This window comes from Dasypus novemcinctus, chromosome 26, assembly GCF_030445035.2.
Source record: "Dasypus novemcinctus isolate mDasNov1 chromosome 26, mDasNov1.1.hap2, whole genome shotgun sequence".
NCBI classification, from domain to species: Eukaryota; Metazoa; Chordata; class Mammalia; order Cingulata; family Dasypodidae; genus Dasypus; species Dasypus novemcinctus.
In genome coordinates, this window is record NC_080698.1 from 52,295,571 (window position 1) to 52,317,404 (window position 21,834).

At 43.6% G+C, this 21,834-nt stretch overlaps 1 protein-coding gene across 1 annotated transcript in view; it reads right to left on the reverse strand.

Annotated features, from left to right (window-relative positions):
- Positions 1-21,834, reverse strand: part of C26H3orf20 (chromosome 26 C3orf20 homolog) — a 32,587-nt gene that overhangs the window by 9,191 nt on the left and 1,562 nt on the right. The window contains exons 2-5 of the mRNA XM_058288770.2: positions 21,478-21,777; positions 9,533-9,685; positions 8,060-8,180; positions 693-824 (exon numbers count right to left, since the gene is read on the reverse strand). Of these exons, the coding sequence (XP_058144753.1) occupies positions 693-824; positions 8,060-8,180; positions 9,533-9,685; positions 21,478-21,777 (706 nt within the window). The remainder of the gene's footprint in view (positions 1-692; positions 825-8,059; positions 8,181-9,532; positions 9,686-21,477; positions 21,778-21,834) is intronic.

The window sequence follows — 21,834 nt, forward strand, 5'->3', positions numbered from 1 at the left end:
CCTTCTTCTGGGAACAGTGCTGTGATTTTCCTTTAGGGTACCACTCCTGCCACATCCTGAGCCCAGGCTGTTCATTTGGGACCTCTCTCACCCCTTGGCTTCCAGGACGGGGATGAGGCTTAAGTCTGGCCAATGAGAGTAACACCCTAACACACCCCGGTCACCATGAGTGTTTCACACATGGGCAGCCGATAACACCAATGAGTGTCCAGGCTGGCACCTCAGTGGAGTGCTCAGGAAAGAGTCTGTCTCCAGGTGAAACTAGAGCTGCTAGAACAGTAGTCTACAGATGTTTGTGGTATTCTTGTTGCCATGGGGAGAGAAACTTCCTGAGAACCAACCAAGAGGAAAACACAGCCAAGAGAAGGGAAGAGCTGAAGGAACCTTTTGAGGGCCTGGAACCCACCGTGCCTGAAGCTATACGTCAATGGCGTTTTCAGTTGCTGAGTCAATATGTTCTCTTATTTAGGCATAAACCAGTCTACACTGGAGTCTATCGCTTACAACTGAAAGGTGTCTAACTGATTCAAGAAGTTTCACAGAGAAGGTGATAGGCTCTGGATGATGCATGAGGCTGAGAATGAAGTACTTGCATCACAGAGAGCAGTGCAGGCCGGTGCACTGAGGTGGGAAGAGGCACGCTGCTGGAGATGCTCTGAGTCAGGGCTGGGGCCTGGTCTGCTTTGCCTTACCCGTTTATCATGCGCCATCCCGTGGGGACAGTTGTTGGCTGATACAGTGAGTGTCACTGTCTCATTCAGGGAGGTGAAAGTGACCACGATGGAGTCCTGCCCCAGCACCGTCAGCTTCATTTGCTCATTCACCTGCAAGGGAAGGAAACAGCACTATGGGACCCCTACTTCTGTTGTCCCACCCACCCCTTCCTGATCCAGAACAAAGCACAAACCCTCTCTCGGCTTGGGACTAAAGGATTTGTAAGAACTTTCTGGTTCTTATGTTGGAACTTAGCTTTCATGGAGTAGACAGAAGAATTCCAGGCTCTCTTTGAGGAATTAGCAGAAAAAGTAATAGATGCCTCCTTACTCTGGCTCCTTCCCTTTCCAACCCAAGTCTGGAATTAGTTGTGAAAAAGATGTAGGAATTAGATAGGTGAATCAGCTTCATTTCTGGTGGGGAAGCTGCTTTGGAGAATGCAGCTTGAGTCAGAAGCTAATACTCTGCCCAGACATCGGGTCTGATAGGAAGTGTTGCTCTCTACTCTAGCAGGTAGAGCCTGCCTTGGAAAGCTGCCCATGTGGCAGGTCACCTGACCAGATCCCCTCTGCAGGTGAGCAGATGGCAAAAGAGAACCCAGCCAGGGTGGAAATCACACTTGATAGTCCCTTCCCCTAAACTCACCAAATATGCCACTACTCTTCCCCTGAGAAGGAGCCCAAGACTGGTGAGGAAAGAGACAGACACTCTCCTCTCCACCCCCTCCCCAAGGGTGGGGTTTCCTTCTCAACAGTTCCAGACAGGAACACGGGGAAGTGAGAACGTGTTGCCCTTATCCACTCCTCACTGAACTCACTGCTCTGCCACTGGTTGGCAAGCCATTTAGCGTCTCTGAATGCCAGATTCTTCCTCATGAAACCACTGAATGGCTAGTATTAGGGTAAAGTGAGATAAGAATCACGGGAGTCACAAAGGCCCATATTGAACATGAGAACATATGTCAGGACATGGCAGAGCAACTCACACCTAAGGCCCCCGGACAGGTTGCATGTGCAGTGAGTTATTCATCCACAGCAGCCTATCCAAGGGCCTAGAAGCCAGCAGCCAAACCTGCTCAGTGGCCTGCTTCCTCTGCATTCTCCCTGACCTACAGCACCCCCTCAACCCCCAACCCCCTCGGAACTCCTCTGAACTAAGAAAACACTCTTCCTTTTGCTCTTCCCACTTCCTTCTATTCCATTTGTTGGCTCAGAGGTCTACACTCAATTTCCTCACCACTGAGTTCCTTCCTCAAACTCAGTAGGTGCAATTCTCGTCCCCTCCAGCACCCTGAATGTTCATGATTGTCTTCTTGTCGTGTCTTTTGACATCTTCAAAATTGTGGATCACTTAAGAGAAACCCTCTCCTGTTCTTCTAGAGATGAAGGATAGAGCCATGGTTAAGAGCTCAAGCTATGTTGTTGGACAGAGTTCAAATCCAAATGTTGCCATTTGCCAAGTGGGCAAGTTGAGGTAAATTGGTTAACTTCTATGAGCCTGGGGACAATAATGGGAACATTCTCTTGGGCACTGAGCAGATTTCATGGGATAAAATATGTATAGGGTTTAGCATGTGCAGCTCTTATTTATTATCCTTACTCCCTGGGGGGTTTCTCTTCTTCTCCCCCAATATCCCAATATGGGCACTCCCCAAACTCAGCTCCTGCTCACCTTCTCACTCACTCATGAGCCAGCCAGTCACTTCATATCCATCACCCCCACAGCCTTATCTCCATACTCAGTCTCCCACCCTAGGTGAGGAGAAATGTCTAAAACCACATTAATCATTGATCCCCTTTTCCAACTTCTGTTTCCACCAATGGGACCATCATCCACACATCATGCAGGCTGGAAATGGTGGGGTTATCCATAATTCCTTTTTTCTCTTTTCACTTATCCCTTATAGCCCATGGCTGAACTTCAAGTTTTTTTTATATATGCCCCCCCCCCCCATTTTTTAAAATATTGCCACCATCCTAAATCCTGTGAGGTTTGGCTGGTAGCCCCGCAGACAGTCTGTCCACTAGTCCCCCCAAAGGTCTCTCCCTAGCCAGCTGATCTTCCATGCAAATGCTGGACCAAGCATGCAAGTCCTTAGCTCAAAAACTAACCAGCTGGTTCTACTTCCAGTCAACTTCTAACAGGCTGATCCTCCCAGAGAAAGCAACTATCAACTCAGAAAAATAATTAAAAAATAAAAAACAAAAAAACCAACTGCCTGAAGGCTCTGGAGAGTGAACAAAAGCAGGTAGATTTCAGAGGGGAGTTGAAACTTTAAAGAAAGGACCAACATAGAATAAGTATGTGTTTTACAACTTTAGCCCAAAGGCAGGTCATATTCATGGCCAAAACTCACATAGGAAATCCACAGTCTTTCTGAAGAACAAGAAGGCAGAAACTGGGGCAACCACATTCATAGGAAAGTAAGGAGGGAATTCCAGAAAGGACAGAGCCAGAGAAGGAGAACCCCAAATTCTGTGTATAAACTGCCCAAGTCTCTGGCTGAATCTAGGATCTCCACAACATAGCATTCACAGTTCTGTTTTATTTCTATGATGAGTATTGTATTAGTCAGCCATAGAGGTGTTGCTGCAAAGTACCAGAAATCTGTTGGCTTTTATAAAAGGTATTTGTTTGGGGTAAAAGCTCACAGTTGCAAGGCCCTAAGGAATTCAACTGAAAGTTGTTTCCTCGCCAAAGTTTGTTGTGGCGAGTTAAAGCAAGGTGGTGGCTGATCCCTGCGAGGTTTTGGGCTCCCCCTCTGGGCTTGTCTCTAAGGGCTTCCTATATCAGTCTCAGCTATTTTCCAAGGTCATCCGTACACTATCAGGCAAATGGTCCATCTCTCCCCAGGGCCTCAGGATCAAACATGATAGAGCTATATCCCCTTCAATGTCTCCCTCTCTCTTCCTATGTATCTTCTGTGTGTCTTCTTGAGTGAGTGCCCATTTATATCAGCCCACCAAGGGGGCAAGGACTTAACCTGAGTTACACCCTACTGATGTCATCTAATCAAAGCCCTAATCTTAACATAATTTAATCAAAGACATCTCAGCTGAATCTAATACAATCAAAGGGGCTCACACAAGAGGAACAGACCAGTTTACAAATATAATCTCTCCTTTTACAATTCATAAATAATCTCAAAACTGCCATAAGTATATATATATATATATATATATATATATATATGAACATCTATGTGGGATTCAAAATTACATGACATATGAAAAACCAATAAAGTGTCATCCATTTCCCAAGACAACAGATAATCAACAGAGGAGGCCAACTCTGTCTACATAACCCAGAAATGTTGGAATTATTAGTCAGGGACTAAAGAGCAGCTAATTTAACCATCCTCAATGAAGTAAGAGAAATATACTTGTAATGTATGAAAAAAAAGAAAAGGAAATCTCAGTAGGGAAATAGAAAATATTTTAAAAATTAAGAAAAATATAATATCTGAACTAAAATTTTTCACAGGATAGGTATAATAGAATGTAGGTGACAGAAGAAAGTCTGTGAACTTGAAGCTGGATCAATAGAAATTATCCAGTCTAAAAAGGAAAGAGAAAACATTTGCAGAAAAAAAAAAAAATGAACAGAGCTTAAGCTACCTTGGGGAAAATATCAAAAAGTGACTGAAGTCTCAGAAGAGAGAAAGTTGGAAGAGAAAAAAATTCTAAAATAATGGCAGAAGATGTCCTAAATTTGATGAAAAATATATATTTACAAATTCAAGAAGCTTAGTAAATACCAAATAGAATAAATATGAAGACAATCACAACTAGGCACATCATAGTCAAACTTAGAAAAAAAAGAAAAGAGAAAAATCTTGGAAGCAGCTGGAAAAAATGAACCACAGACTTCTCATCATAAACTATGGAAGACAAAATATGGTTAAACACCTTTAAAGAGCAGAAAAGAAAAATAAAATCTGTCAACCTAGAATTCCATATCTGGCAAAAACATACTTCAATAAAGACCCTTTTCAAAGAAAGAACCTGAGATAATTTGTTGCTCGCAGATCTGAACTCCAAGAAATGCTAAAGGAAGTTCTTCAGGCTGAAGGAAAATGAAACCAGAGGAAAACTTGGATCTTCAAGGAGAAATGAGGAACATTAGGAAAGAGAAGTAGCTGGGTGAAAACAGACCAGCCACTGAGCCTCCAGGATGGCAAATAGTAACTCCTCACCCTGAATTTTGATGTCTCTCAACTCAGTCCTGCAACGCATGCACCTAATGCCCCACCTTGGGTGGTCTTGGCACTATTCCCTAAAAACGCCACACAATCCCAGTTCCAAGCTTGACTGATGCTACTTCCTCTACCACAATGTTCTTCCTTCTTTCTCCTGCCTATGCCCACCACACGCACATGCACTCATACTACAACTCAAGGGCCACTTTCTCTTCCAGGCCATTTCCAACTGCACCAGCCTGTGCAGTACATTTCTATGTGCAGTTCCAGGAATTTGGATAACGATGAACTGAAATCCACTGCTAAAACACTTTAGCGATACCAAAGCATCTTTCCTTCCATAATTTCATCTGATTTTCACAAAAGCACTGTGAGGATATGAAATGATATCAGTTGTAAAAATAATTTGTTGTTCTGGGATAACTAGTAAAGTTGAATGTTTGTTCAAAAAAGAGCACTGTGAGGCAGGAGGGCAGGTGTTGGTACCTACCTTGAATAGATGATATAGTCAAGATTCAGAGAAGCTGAGTGGTTTTCACAAAGCCACACAGCCAAAGTCTGGCAAAGCTGGCACTGGTATTCAGCTCCTCAAACTCTTATCCCAGTTATCCTTCTCCTTGGCCACACTAACACATAACATAAGGTTCCTGCCTCCTACTAATTTCTAATCAGCTTGAATTAAAAACTTTTCATATGCTGTGGTAGTTTGAGGCTTTTTTGAACCCCAGAAAAGGTTCTTAGCACTAATCCACTCCTGTGGGTGTAAACCTCTTGTAGGTAGGATTTCTTTATTAAATTACTCCAGTAGGGTGTGTCCCAGGGTAGGTCTTAATCCTCTCACTAGAATCCTTTATAAAAGGGATGAAGATGGAGGAGGGGGGTGGGGAGGAGAGAAATCCACAGAAGCACAGAGAAACAGCCACAGGAGCAGAGAATGAAAGCTACAAGAGCAAGGAGCTGACATCAATGAAACCCAGGAGAGAGATCAGTAGACGCCTCTGTGTGCTGGTCTTTGGAGAGAAAGCATTGCCTGATGATGCCCCAATGTGTACTCTTTCCTGGCCTCAAAACTTAAGTTTGCAACCTAATGAATCCCCATTGTAATAGCCAACCCATTTCTGCTATACTGCTTTCAGCAGCTTTTAACAAACTAAAACATATGTATACACAATATGAAAAGTTAAATATTAAGACAACTCAATAGATCCTTAAACTGGAGATCTCAGACCTAGCTAAGCATTAAAAACACTTGTGATGGGAAGCGGACTTCACCCAATGAATGGGGGATCCGCCTACCACATGGGAGGTCCACAGTTCAAACCCAGGGCCTCCTGACCCATGTGGAGCTGGCCCATGCACAGTGCTGATGTGCACAAGGAGTGCCATGCGGGGGTGTCCCCCATGTAGGGGAGCCCCATGCGCAAGGAGTGTGCCCTGTAAGGAGAGCCGCCCAGCACGAAAGAAAGTGCAGCCTGCCCAAGAATGGCGCCACACACCCGGAGAGCTGACACAACAAGATGATGCAACAAAAAGAAACACAGATTCCTGGTGCTGCTGATAAGGATAGAAGTGGTCACAGACGAACACACAGCAAATGGACGCAGAGAGTAGACAACTGGGGGGGGGGGGGGGAAGGGGAGAGAAATAAGTAAAAATAAAAATAAAAAAATCTTAAAAAAAAAACACTTGTGAACTTTTAAAAACTCCAAAATTCCAGAACCCATAACACACCAACTGAATCAGAATCTTCCTGTTACAGTGTCTTGGAAATCTGTGTTTTTGTAAAATCCCATAGGCAATTTTGACATAGAAGTGGAGCATAGAACCTCTTCATTACGTGACTAATTATTTGAGCATGACCATGAGAGGAGCTTGATGAGCGTGGGTTGGGGTACGGATGAAGAAGTCTGAACAGGGCCTGACGGAAGGCAAATCCGGATTGGCAGAGAGGAGGAGGGGGCGTGTTTCCGACCAAGACGTTAAAAGAGTGACACCTGTTCAAGGGAATGAAGGTTTCTGAGCAGAAGTCTGATCTAAAGAAGTCAGGGTCTAAGGAAGAGGATCCAGTGACCAATACACAGGATGAACAGGACGCGCAAGACCCGGGAGGCTGGGGGTAGGGTACCAGTGCCCTCCACGACTTGCAGTCTGTCTGTCCGTAACCCTGACACTGGGGCCCCTCATCTCGGGCCACCTCGAGTGGATTCTGGGTTCTGTGATTTTGCTGCGAATCCCAACCTTTTGAGCTTGCCTCTCTCTCACCATTCTTATTGTGTCTACTCTGTGTTCTTATTATTCTACTAGACTCTTGGCTTTTTGTTTGTTTGTTTCCTTGGTTAGTTTTTAGGAGGCACTGGGAACTGAACCCGGGACATCCTGTGTGGGAAGCAGGTGCCCAACCGCTCGAGCCACATCTGCTCCCCTCTACTCGTGAGTCCCTTGAAGGGGTCTTCTTTACCTTTCTATCTCGTAGGTCAGTTGTTCTCAACCAGTGAAGACTTTGACATTTGGCAACGTCTGGAGATATTTTTGGTTGTCACAACTGAGGGGAGGCTACTGGCATCTGAGAGACAGGCCACAGAGGCTGCTAAATATTCTACAGTGCACAAGACAGGCCCTCACAATGCCAAGGCAGAGAAACCCTGCCGAGATACGGTGACAAGCACACCCAATTGCTTTATGAATAAATTAAATTTAAGCTATTTAATAATAATTCAACATTGGATTTTTACCTAACAAATCTTTGGTGAATGGCTGAAAAACCAAAGGAATTAATAAAGGAATTGCATCTATCAGTCACCTTGACACCAAGATTTTTTATTTCACAGTCAGTAAAGTTAGAAAAACAAAAACTGGGGATTCCAACACAGATTGCTAACATTTATTATTGCCATTTATAGACTTTTTAAAAAAAGCTATCAACTTCCATGTTGTATCATAAAATAAAGGACACTTTAGCTGTAAAAATTTAATTGTCATCATAAAATAGGAAGGATATTACCAATAAAGGTCCGTATAGCAGCTAACAGTGTCTGTAGACTGGTGAAAATGTCACTTCAGCAAGCCCTGGAACCCACCCCTGGGAACCTCTGAAGGAGACGGGGCTCCTTGAGGGCAGTCACCCCCTCCCTGTCCTGCCGCCCCTACCTTGTACTCCAGGGAGAGCAAAGTCTCTGTCTTGGAAGTCCAGCTCCACTTGTGGACGACGTAGCCCTTGTGGTCATTGGTGGTCCCGCCTTCTTCATCCAAGACCAGGACGTATGGGCAGCTAGGAGAGGCGCAGGGGGGAGCGGCTGGCCGGAGCCTGCCCACTACAGCCAGGCTCGGGGACCCTGACCCGGGTGGGGGAACCGTGGGGTCCTCGCTCCCCCAGCATGAGACGGTACAAGGCCCCTTAAAGGCTGTCGATGCTCCCGGGGAAATGTGTAGGGAAGGCCCAGTCTGAGGGAGAGGATGGGGCTCGGGCCCACCCAAGAGGGGGAGAAATGGAGCCTGGGCCCTGCTGCCCAGGATCCTGGGCTTACAAGGTCTCAGGGCTCTGATGCGGGAACTGGAACAACTAGAACACAAAAGTAAGTCGTTCCTTCTGGGAAGAGCTCTTGATGAAAGGCCAGGTAAAAGCAACCCTTGAACGGCAAAATCCGTGCATCCCTTAAAAGACTCCTTCACTCACTCCTGGTACAAAAAAAGCATTCTTCCATAAATTAGAACGCAGGTTGCCTGTGACAGGGCGGGGGGCAAGTGGGGAGTTTTTAATTGGTGCAGTTTCTGTTTAGGGGGATGGAAGAGTGTTGGTAATGGGTGGTGGTGATGGGAGCGCCACATGTGACTATAGTTGTCATTGACGTGTACACCTCAAAGTGGTTAAAATGGGAAATGTAATGTTGTAAATGTGTTACCACAAAACAAACTTCTAAAAAGACCACAGAACTCTACAACCCAAAGAGTGAACCCTAATGTAAACTATGGACTTTAGATAGCAATATAACTTCCATAATATTGATTTATCAATTGTCACAAAGGTACACATCAATGAGAAATGTTCGTGAGAGAAAATTGTGTCTGGGAACGGGATATAGGAACTCTGTCCTTTCTGCATGCAGGGGTGTCCCCGCATAGGGGAGCCCCACACTCAAGGAGTGCGCCCCGTAAGGAGAGCCGCCCAGTGCGAAAGAAAGTGCAGCCTACCCAGGAATGGCGCCGCGCACTTGGAGAGCTGACACTGCAAGATGACGCAACAAAGAGAGACACAGATTCCCGTGCTGCTGACAACAGCGGAATTGGACAAAGAAGAACAGGCAGCAAATGGACACAGAGATCAGACAACTGGGGCGGGGGGGGGGGGGAGGGGAGGAAGGGGAGGGGGAAAAAAAAAGATCTTGATGACTTGTTTGCAGAATCAGGTCCAAGGCTGTGGAGGCCCCAGGTGGAGGACGTGGGGAGCTGCCAAACTCATAGGGACCCAGCCCGGGGTCTGGCCTCAAGCCCCTACCTCCCTGTAGGCACTGCCCCTGCCATGTCTCACTGTCTTCCTCTTTTCCCCTGAGACCCCAGTGGCCACCTCGGCGCCCTCCTCACCCCGCCCCGGTCTTGCGCAGAGCCGGGGCGCCCCCCACTCACTGGGTCTTCAGGTTGTAGTGGACGCAGCCCTGGCCCTCAGCACTGAACAAGGCCAGGAAGGAGAAGCTGGGCGTGTCGTTAAAGAGGAAGGTGATAGCTCTCCCTCTGCAGCACGTGGGGATCTGGCACATGGCGATGTTGCCCGAGGGATAGCTGGAAAAACGGTCAAGGGGCACTAACAGGAAATGGCGCTAACAGGAAACTTCTCCAGGCTCTGCACTCAGGTGCCCCACGGAGGGCAAGTCTACACATCAGAGGTTAGCTATTTGGTGTACCGTGCCCCCTCTTCAAAGACCCTCCCTGCACTTTGCGTGAATAACAATTATTATTATTTTGTTTTTATAAAGGGTATTTATTTGGGGTATGAACTTACAGATATCAGGTCATAAAGCTAAGTTACTTCCCTCCTGTGAGTAACAATTAAGTGATCATGGAACCTGGCCACACCGCTGGGTGTCCGAGTCTTCTTTCTAGTCCACACAACAGCCCTGTGGCAGATAGTGGTATCCCCACCTCACAGGCAAGGAGGTTTCCCTGGGCCGGAGGGGTTTCCTGTAACACAGGCTTTTCAGTGCTAAAACTGGGCATGTCTGTCCTGGTGAGGCAGGAAAGAACAGGAACCTAAAGAGGAAGGGGGCAGGAAACCTAATAAGCCTGGTAGGAGAAACTGAGGCAAAGGCCTGCTGGCTAGCATTAACCTGCTGGGGCACACAGGCAAGCTAGGGAGGGCAGCTTACCAGCCCACACCCTGCAGCTGGCAGCACAGCCCCGAAGGCTGTGCCATCAGAAGGCAGCCAGCAAAGAGGGACGAGGCGAGAGGGACACCACACACCCACCGAGATTTCAGGTTACCCCACACCTCATGGACAGCGACCAGAAGCTAATCTCTGTTGGTCAGCACACCACGTCCTGCAGAGGTCATGGACAGCAGCCAGAAGCCAGTTGCCACCCAACAGCACCCTCAACCCCTAGGCACCCCACACTCCTGGGGCCCCGCACTCTAAGGCCAGACCCTGGAGTCCTGTACCCCCATAAAACAGGGGACCCCAGGGAAGAACTTTGCTTTTTCTCCCTTGAAAATGCCTGTTCCCATACCCTGGGGATATACTTCTCTTCTCCTGCTCTATCCACCCCCCCCCCCCCCCAATAAATCCTCTGCTTGACTTTAATTAATTGGTGGCTAGTCCTTGAATTCCTTCTTGCAACGAAGCCTAGAACTTGGACATTGAATCCGATAACACTGGGAAAACCAGGATGCGTAGTCATCCTATAGACAAGTGATGTTTCTAGCACTGCCAGGCTGCTGCCCCTGCTGGCCTGTTGGAGGGTGGGCAGTGGCTCCCTCCGTCCTCATTTCCTGCTGATACCAAAGCCAGACAAAGACAACTCAAGAAACAACAGACCAATATTCCCTACGAATACAGATGCAGAAACCTCAACACAAGACCAGCAAACTGAACGTTCCAGGGTGCCATTCCTCCACAGAATCTTTTAACAGCTAGCAAGCACTGGCAGAGACATCTTATGAAAACTCTGGGAAACAGTTAAAGGGTTGTAGTAACTAGACAAGTGCTAAGCCAAGAACACGCAGCTTTACAAATGGCAGGAGAAGCTCACGACACCCTTGCTGGCCCCTCCGCCAGCCCCTCACTGGCGGGATTTGGAAACGGCCTCTACTCCCATCCTGAGTCCCTGGCCACGTTCCAGAGGCGGCAGAGTAACTCCTCTGTGCACACCAGGAAACTCTTCTCAGGCATGCCCTCCGAGAACTTGCCTCCTGCTGAAGCAGTGTTACAAAAAGCTGAGTCACAGTGGCATGGGTAGGAGGATTACCTGCATTAAGAAATACAGCACAGCATCCAGGAGTGAGGGAAAGTCTCTTTCATAGGGAGTAGAGGGGGCATTAGAATTCCTATTAACAGAAGAATTCCTAAGGCCATGGGCCTGCACAAGTCCAGGAAATACCCAAGCTCAGAAAAGGCAAAAAGGACACTGCAATTCAGGGACATAAATGATGTAAAACAAAAATAAAATAAATAAATGAAAGAAGGAACTAATAGAAGAATTGAGAGACAAAGTAGGATAGACCTACAAAAACCAAAGATCAAAATGGTAGAAGAAAGCCCTGCAATATCAGTAGTTACTTTGAATACAAATACACTAAACTCTCAAGTCAAAAGGCAGAGATTGGCAGAATGTATAAAAAAGCATGACCCAACTATATCCTGTCTACAAGAGACTCACCTTAAATTCATATACCCAAGTAGATTGAAAGTATGGAAAAACATATACCATATAAATAGTAACCTAAAGATAGATGGGAAGCTATACTAATATCAAATAACATAGACTTTAAGCCAACAACTACTATAAGAGACAAAGAAGGTACTTTATATTGATAAAGGGATCAATTCAACAAGAAGACATAATAATTATAAATATATATGTACCTAACAGCAGAGCCCTAATATATATGAAGCAAAATACTGACAGATTTGTAGGGAGAAATTATTGGTTCTACTTTAATAGTAGGAGACTTCAATACACCACTTTCAATAACGGATAGAACATCTAGACAGAAGATGAATAAGGGAATACAAGACTTGAATGATACTATTAACCATCTAGACCTAACACACATATATAGAATGCTTCTTCCAACAGCAAGAGAATACACATTCTTCTCTAGTGCACATGAATAATTCTTTAGGATAGACCATACGTTAGATCACAAAACAAGTCTCAATAAATTTAAATTATTAAAATAATATAATGTATCTTCTCCAAAGTGAATGAAAGTATAAATCAATAACAGAGGGAGAAATATATGGAAATTGAACAATGCATTTCTAAACAACCAGTGGGCAAAAGAAGAAATTACAAGGTAAACTAGGAAGTATCTTAAGGTGATTGAAAACAAAAACACAATAAACCAAAACTTATGGGATGAAGCAAAGGTAGTACTGAGAGGGAAATTTATAGCTGAAATCTAGAGACCTAACCTCACAACTGGAAGATCTAGAAAAAGAAAAGCAAACTAAACCCAAAGTGAGCAGAATGAAGAAAATAACAAAAATTGGAGCAGAGATAAACTATTTTTTTTAAAAATACACAACAGAGACAATTGACAAACCAAAAGTTGGTTCTTTGAAAAGATCAATGAAACTGAAAAACCTTTAGCTAGACTGTTAAGGACAAAAAGAGAGAAGATGCAAATATCTAAAATCAGATATGAAAGGGAGAAGTTACTTCCAACCCCACAGAAATAAAAAGGATTGTAAGAGGATGCTATGAACAAATTAGGATGAAATGGACAAATTTCTAGAAACATGCAAATATCTACACTAACTGAGAAAAAAGTAGGAGATCTTTACAGACCAAAAACCAGTAAAGATATTGAAACAGTAATCAAAAACCTCCCAACAAAGAAAAGCCCAGGGCCAGATGGCTTCACTGGTAAATTTTACCAAACATTCAAAGAAGAATTAATGGGAAGCACACAGAAGAATGCACAGTAAATGGACACAGAGAGCAGACAAAGGGGGGGGGGGGCTGTTAAATAAATAAATACATCTTAAAAACAAAGAAAGAAAGAAAGAAGAATTAACACCAATCCTGCTCAAACTCCTCCAAAAAAATTGAAGAGTAGGGAAAATTTTCCACTGCATTCTATGAGGCCAACATCACTCTCATCGCAAAACCAGATAAAGATACCACAAGAAAAGAAAATTATAAACCAATGTCTCTTAGGAATATAGATATAAAAGTCCTTAACAAAACACTATCAAACCAAATTCAATAGCACATTAAAAAAAAATTGTACACCATGATCAAGTGGTTCAATACCCAGGGCCTCCTGGCCCATGTGGCAAGCTGGCCCACATGGAGTGTCACCCCAAACAAGGGTGCCTCCCACGCAAGGAGTGCAGCCCTGCCCAGGAGTGGAGCCACCCACACTGAGAGCTGACGCAGCAAGATGACGCAACAAAAAAACAGGCACAGAGAAGAGACAATATGAGACGCAGTGCACTAGGGAGTTGAGGTGAAGCAAGAGAATGATCACCTCTCTCCCACTCCAGAAGGTCCCAGGATGGGTTCCTGGAGCCACCTAATGAGAATACAAGCAGACACAGAAGAACACACAGCAAATGGACACAGAGAGCAGATAACAGGGGTGGGGGGCGGGGGGGAGAAATAAGGAAAAAATAACAAAATAACCTGTAAAAAAAAAAAAGAGAGAGGGACCCAAAGAGAGCCATCTTCTGGCCATCCTGGAAACTACAAGGAGAAAAAAACATTTAGGAGTATTTCATCTCTGACCCCTTGGAGAAGAGTTGTGTTCCATTAGTGAGTTCCTGGCCCTATTCTGATAACGTAAGCTGGACAATTTTAAACAAAGAAGAGCTGTGAAACAAAACCACAAGGCAAGAGAGGGAAATTGATCATCAGAGTAAATTCAACAACATATTCAGATGCCTAGACACCAGCAAAAAATTACAAGTCATACTAAGAAACAGGAAGAGATGGTCCAGCCAAAGAAACAAACCAAATATCCTGACAAGATACAGAATTTAAGACAACTAATCAATAATAATCACACAGATCTCCTAAATCAATTCAAGGAGGTGAAGAAAATATGACTAAAGAGATAAAGGATATTAAGATGACACTAGGTTAGCATAAAGAACAATTCGAAAGCCTGCAAAGAAAAGTAACAGAGCTTATGGGAATGAAAGACACAATGGATGTCATTAAAAATACATTAGAGGGGAAGCAGATGTGGTTCAAGCAACTGGGCTCCCGTCTACCATATGGGAGGTCCAGGGTTTGATGCCCAGGGCCTCCTGGTGAAGGCAAGCTGGCCCACAAGAATTGCTGGCCTGCGTGGAGTGCTGGCCTGCCTGGAGTACATGCAGGAGTGCTGCCCCACACAGGAATGCTGGTCTATGAGGACAGCTGGTGCAGCAAGATGATGCAACAAAAAGAGACAGGGGAGAGAATAAGAGACACAGCAAATCCAGGAGCTGAGGTGACACAAAAGAATGATCACCTCTCTCTCACTCCAGAAGGTCCCAGGTTTGGTTCCCAGACCTGCCTAATGAGAATATAAGCAAACACAGAAGAACACACAGCAAATGACACAGAGAGCAGACAAGGGAGGGGGGTGAAATAAATAAATAACACTTAAAAAAAAAATTAGAGGCATAAACAGCAGATTGGAATTGATGGAACTGATTTGAATTGATGGAACTGATTTGAATTGATGGGAGACAGAATTAGTAAACTGGAGGACCGAGCATCTAAACTTGAAAAGATAGGAGACAGAAAAAGAATGGAAAAATGTATCAGAGTCTCAGGGAATTGAACAACATGCAATGCACAAACATACATGTTGTTGTGTCCCAGAAGGAGAAGAGAATGGAAAAGGGGCAGAAAGAATATGTGAGGGAATAATGACCAAAAATGTGAAGGACACTAATATCAATATCCAAGAAGGACAACACACCCCAAATAGAATAAATCCAAAACTATTTACTACAAAACACTTGCTATTCAGAATAACAAATACCAGAGATAAAGAGACAATTCTGAAAGCAGCAAGAGAAAAGCAAAGCATCTTATACAGGGAACCTCAATAAGACTATACGCTGATCTCTCATTAGAAACCATGGAGGTGAGAAGGTAGTGGTATGATATTTTTAAGGTAGTGAAAGAGAGAAACTGCCAGCCAAGAATTCTTTATCTGGCAAAACTGATCTTCAAAAATGTGAGTGAGTTTAAAGTCCTCACAGACCAAAACCGAGAGAGTCTGTTACCAAAAGACTAGATTTATAAGAGATAATGAAAGAAGTATCACAGCCTGAAAGGAAAAAACAAGGGTGAGAGACTTGGAGAAGAGTGTAGAAATGAAGAGTATTAAGAAGGGTAAATTAAAGGTAAAAAGACAGACAACAGTAAGATATGATAATGGAAAGCCAAAGGATAAAATTGACAAAATAAATGTGCCTTTACAGTAATAACATTGAACATTAATGGATTGAATTCCCCAATCAAAAAGACACAGGCTGACAGAATATATATATATATATGGGCCATACATATGCTGTCTACAAGGGACCTCAGACGTAAGGACACAATCAGGTTGAGAGTGAAAGTTTAGAAAAAGATACTCCATTGAAATAGTATCCAAAAAAGATCTGGAGCAGCAATACTAATGTTGGACAAAATATATTTTAAATGCAAAACTGCTATAAGAGATTAAGAAAATCATTATATATTAATAAAAGGGGCAATTCACCAAGAAGAAATAACTATAGTAAATATTTATGCACCTAACCTGGATGCCCCAAAACTAAAGGGAGAAATAGACATCTCTACAGTAATAGTTGAAGACTTCAACACACCAATCTCAGCATTGGATAGAACATCTGGACAGAAGATAAATAAAGAAAGAGAGAGGTTGAATAATATGATACTAGATCTAATAGACATTTATAGAGCATTACACCCCAAAACATCAGGATATACATTCTTTTCAAGTGCTCATAGATCCTTCTCCAGGATAGATCATATGTTGGGTCAGAAGACAGGTCTCAATAAACTTAAAAAGGCTGAAATTATACAAAGCACTTTCTCTGATCATAATGGAATGAAGCTGGAAATCAATAATGGACTGAAAAAGGGAGAATTAAAAAATATATGGAGGGAAACAGACTTGGCCCAACAGATAGGGCATCCACCTACCACATGGGAGGGCCACGGTTCAAACCCAGGGCCTCCTTGACCCATGTGGAGCTGGCCCACGTGCAGTGCTGATGCGTGCAAGGAGTACCATGCCACACAGGGGTGTCCCCTGCATAGGAGTCCCACATGCAAGGAGTGCGCTCCATAAGGAGAGCTGCCCAGCGCAAAAGAAGTTCAGCCTGCCCAGGAGTGGCAGCAGCACATATGGAGAGGTGACACAGCAAGATGACGCAACAAGAATAGACACAGGGAAGTGGACTTGGCCCAATGGATAGGGCGTCCGCCTACCACATAGGAGGTCTGCGGTTCAAACCCCAGGCCTCCTTGACCCATCTGGAGCTGGCCCATGTGCAGTGCTGATGCGCGCAAGGAGTGCCCTGCCACGCAGGGTTGTCCCCCATGTAGGGGAGCCCCAAGCGCAAAGAGTGAGCCCCATAAGGAGACCTGCCCAGCGCAAAAGAAAGTGCAGCCTGCTCAAGAATGGCACCACACACACGGAGCTGACACAACAAGATGACGCAGCAAAAAGAAACACAGATTCCTGGTGCTACTGATAAGGATAGAAGCGATCACAGAAGTAGCACAGTGAGTGGAAACAGAGAGCAGGCAACTGGGGGGGTGAAGGGAGGGAAATAAAAAAAATAAATAAAAAAAAAAGAAATTCTAATATTAAAAAAAAAAAGAATAGACACAGATTCCTGGTACCACTGATGACAATACAACAATAGAAGCAGGCGCAGAAGAACACACAGCGAATGGACACAGAGAACAGACAACTGGGGCGGGGGGGGGAAGGGGAGAGAAATAAAAGATCTTTAAAAAAATAAAAAATAAAAATATATGGAGATTAAACAACATACTCTTAGTAATCAGTGGGTCAAAGAAGAAATTGCAGAGAAATCAGTAAATATCTTGAGATAGGTGAAAAGGAGAACACATCATATCAGAACCTATGAAATAAAGCAAAGGCAGTGCTGAGAGGGAAATTTATAGCCCTCAATGCTTCCATTAAAAAAGGAGGAACTGAAATCGAAGACCTAACAGCACACCTGGAGGAACTAGAAACAGAATAGCAAACTAATTCCAAACCAAGCAGAAGGAAAGGAAATTGAGAACAAAAAAACCCACAATAGGTTGAATCAGCAAAACCAAAAGATGATCTTCAAGAAGATCAACAAAATCAACAAACCCTCAGCTAGACTGACAAAGAAAAAAGAGAAGATGCAAACAAATAAAATCAGAAATGGGGGGAGGCATTACCATTCACCTTGCAGAAATAAGAGAGATCATAAAGGGATACTATGAACAACTGTACACCAACAAACTAGACAATGTAGATGAAATGGACAGATTCCTAGAAAACACAAACAACCTACATTGACCCTAGTAGAAATAGAAGACCACAACAAACTCTCAGGTAAAGAGATTGAAACAGTCATCAAAAACTTCAACAACAACAAAATACGAGCCATTTATATATTGTTTATAAAAGACTCACCTCAGATGTAAGAACACAACCAGGTTCAAAGTAAAAGGTTGGAAAAAAGTATTCCATGCAAATAGTAACCAAAAAAGAGCTGGAGTAGACTAGACAAATGTAAAATAACAATATTATAGTGTATGAACAACAATTACTCAGTGCAACTAGCAAATTGTTCCTGTCATCAGTATTCTGTAAATTTCTTCATACAACATAAACTCTTGCTTTTAACTGAGGACTGGAAAAGAGATATTTTTTTTGATACTTCATTTTTCTTTAACCCTTTCCTATTCATACTTGTTAATTAAAATAATCCATCTGGATCAATAATGATTTAGCATGACTACTGTTGAACAAGATTTTGAGTTTTTCTGCTTCATAAAATTAAGAGTTGGCATATTGCTATCTGCTCTAATTCCTTCCAATAAGATGTGAAGAATTCCCAAATACGAATTTGATTATCCAGAAAGAATTATGGCCTAAATGGAAATTAAATAACTAAACCAATAATTTATTTCATTCTTAGAGATTATTATGTCCAATAGTTAGAGCTATAATATAAAAACTGGAATTATGTTATATTTAATTTATATTATATTAGAATTATTATTTACATTTATAAATGTTTGTTGCTATACTATCTATTTCTTATAATTGGTTATATTAATTTCTTTCAATCTATTTTTCTATTTTGCAGTTTTACAATAAAGGTCTTTTTAGCAACTAAAAAAAAAGCCATTGATTATACACTTTGGATCGATCATATGGTATATGAATATATCTCAATAAAACTACTTACTAAACAAATATAACATGCAAGAATAGCAAGAAATAGCAGCTATGTACAGCAGGGGAAACAGATTGAGGGGAGGAATTTCCTTGTTTGGCTTTTTTTTGTTTTTTATTGTTATTATTGAAATAATGAAAATGCTTTAATAATGATTGAAGTAATAAATGCCCAATTATGTGATTATACCAAATACTATTGATTGTGTACTTTGGTTAAATTGTATACTTTATTAATATGTATCAATAAAATTTATTTGTTCTAAAGGAAAATACTGTAGGTTGGGGGAAAATACAACAAATGTAAGATAAGAAAAAATAATGCTTACCTCCCAGAGTGGTTGTGAGTGCTGAGAGAATCTCTAAGGGCCGGGGACAGGCACGTAGTGATAAATGTTTGTTCAGTGTGAGGAATGCGTATCTTAGTACAAAAGAAGCCTCAGGGAGAGGAGAAGGTTTTGATGGGAGAATTAGCAATTGAGGGAAGAGATCTAGGGTGGCAGTGACAACCCAAACGAAAAGAACACTGGAATGGTCTGGGCTCTGAAGCTGACAACTGTAAAACCTCTCATGGATTGGGGCTATTTAGCACCCCAAGGGCAGATGTACCATTTTGACCTGAGAGTTTGCCCAGCAGCCTCTGTGAAAACACAATCCATGTTGAACCCAATTTATGTGGGATCCATGAGATGAAGAAAGTGAGCACGTGTCTGGCCATTTAACAGACAATGTTTCTTTCAAAATCAAAGTCCAACTTCCTCACCTTATAATCGAAGAAAGCAAGGCACAGAGAACTTAAGTGACTAGTACAAGTTCACCAAGAAGAATTGGGCCTAGAACCCAGGTCTTCTTTGTCTCCCAAAGAGGAAATGCATTAATTGCCAGGATGTGATCATTGTTGGAGTTTGAGTCAAGAGTGCCAGTAGCAATGGCCCAAAGTTTTGGGGTGGTCCCATCCAGGGAGGGCCTGGAATTATGGGACAGGTGAGAGAACAAAGATTCCAGCAGCTGGGATGCTATGCCCAGATCATATACTAGTCCACCCTGTCTGGTCCCGCTGATAGAAACCTAATTCATAGACACAGCTTCATTAAGAGCTCAGGGAGATAATCCTATTAAATGCAGTGAAGTCTGAGAAAGGGGGGAGGGGGATCTCTTCAACCCATTGCAAGCAGCAGCTGCTCTCGAAGGAGTTTGCTGCATTCAATGTCATGATGGGACGCATTGGAAGCCGGGTTGAGCAGAGAGTGATGAATGGATTCATTTATGGTCAGAGAAACAATAGGACTTCTTTGACAGGGCGCTTAAATTCTGAATTCCCAGTTCAGTCAAGAGGAGGTCAAATGAAGTGAGGGGCTGTTGCAGGGCAAGCCTGGTTTGGCGTCTTGGCCCCCAGGAAAGAGAGCTGAGACTCCAAATCCAGGGGATCCTGAGGGGCCCAATGATTTTATTAAGGTCCCTGTCCATCACCCCATCCTGCTCTCTGCTGGAGGAACCAATCCTTAAAGGCTTAAAAATGGTACCCCAGAAAGGACCCTAAATTGAGGCAAAGAGGCCCCAAACCCCAGCCTGGCTCTGTGACCAAATTCCTTTTGTGACCTTAAACAAGCCACACTACCCAATTGGGTCTCACTTACCCCATTTCTATAATGAAGGGACAGGAAAGAATGAGCTTGTGTGAGTTTTCCATCTTGAATGTTTGGCATAACGAAGAACCTATGTGCTGGAGTAAGTGATTCACGCTCTCTGGCCTCAGGGTCCTTGGTGCTACCTCGGCTGGGTACTGGGGGTCTGATCCAGCTCTAGCACATATCAGGGAGTGGGCAATGGGCCCTCAAAAAAGGAACACAGGTGTCCAAGGTGACTTCCGTAGCAGTTGCTTCCCACCTAGACATTCTCCAAAGACAGCCCTCTTTTTGACTTCACTCCCCAAATTCAAACTCCTTTGCCTCATGTGGCAAGAAAGCCCTCTAACTAAAGTTTTAACCTCTAAGGTATAAATGATCCATTCATTTCATCCTATTAATTCATTGTTCCTAATAGATATGTTACATATATATAGACGAAGACAAGCAATTGGACTCTATTTACTCTCAGGTATGCCTAGCCCACAGGTTCACCCTCCAAAGGGTTTAGAAGCCCTAAAAAGAAGTTTAGAAGCCAAACTTCTCCTAAATCTATAGAGTTTTAAAATCCTAGTCCATGGACAGGTTTTCAAGGACTGAAAACTCTTCCTGAAATCACAGGTAACACTTTAAATGTAGGTGTATAAGCTCCTATTTCTGGGAAGAGGGTCTACAGCTTTCATCAGATCATCCAAGAGAGAATGTGCCCCCTCCTGCCATGGCACCCCGAGGGTGGGACCTAAGTACCCAGATCCTCATTCACATGGCCCACCTTAGCTGTGGAGCAAACAGGGCCCATGCCATGAGGAGCACTGGGGCTGAGGGCTCAGGTTCCAAACAGGTGGACCTCTGGGACAAAGTAGGCATGGGACACAGGACTTACCCATTGAGCCGGGTCTTTAGGGCCTCCTAACCCACCTTCTCTCTGTTAGAAGTGAATTGTTCTAGTCTTTAACTTTTCGCCTGAAGAACCCTGAAGGGAGGGACAATCTTTGTATTCCCAACCAGTGGCAGATTGCTCACATATTGTAGCTGTGTGATTACAATCTGAACTGAACTGAACTTGGGCTTGAAACTTGGTACTTCTTCCTGCAACCCTCTGGAGTTTGACCTCCTGTGACCCTGGCCATAGTTTATCAACCTAACTCTGACCTGGACAAACTCTAAATTCCCTTGACAACCTGTTAGCAGGTTTCTCTGTTCAACCAAAAAATAAAATGAAATAAAATTAAAATTTAGGCTTTTTCAAGTACTGGAGTTCTAGGGACTGAGCTGCTGGGCAGATAAAGGAGCAGCCATCAAAAGGATACTACACGAAAGAGGACCCGTCATAAAAGGTATAATGCAACTTGATGTTCTTCTTGGGGATCTTCCACTCCTGAGAATGCCGGGTGATGTAGGGATGGTGAGCAGAAGGTTGTTGAGGGGTGGGAGTAGAAGCCTGAGCACCCACAGTCTGCAGGGGTTGGGAACTCTGGCTGTGAGAATGGTGGGCCCCCGAGTCCCCTTTGGGAGCCATCTGTAGGTTGGAGGGTATCTTTGTCCTGTAGTTGCGTAAGATCACTGGGTAGGAGATATTCTTCCCCTTCCACGAGGTCCTTTCGGCTTCTCTGCAGGGAAGGAGACCAACATATCTTCTATATAGGGAAGCTCTTTACAGCCCCTCC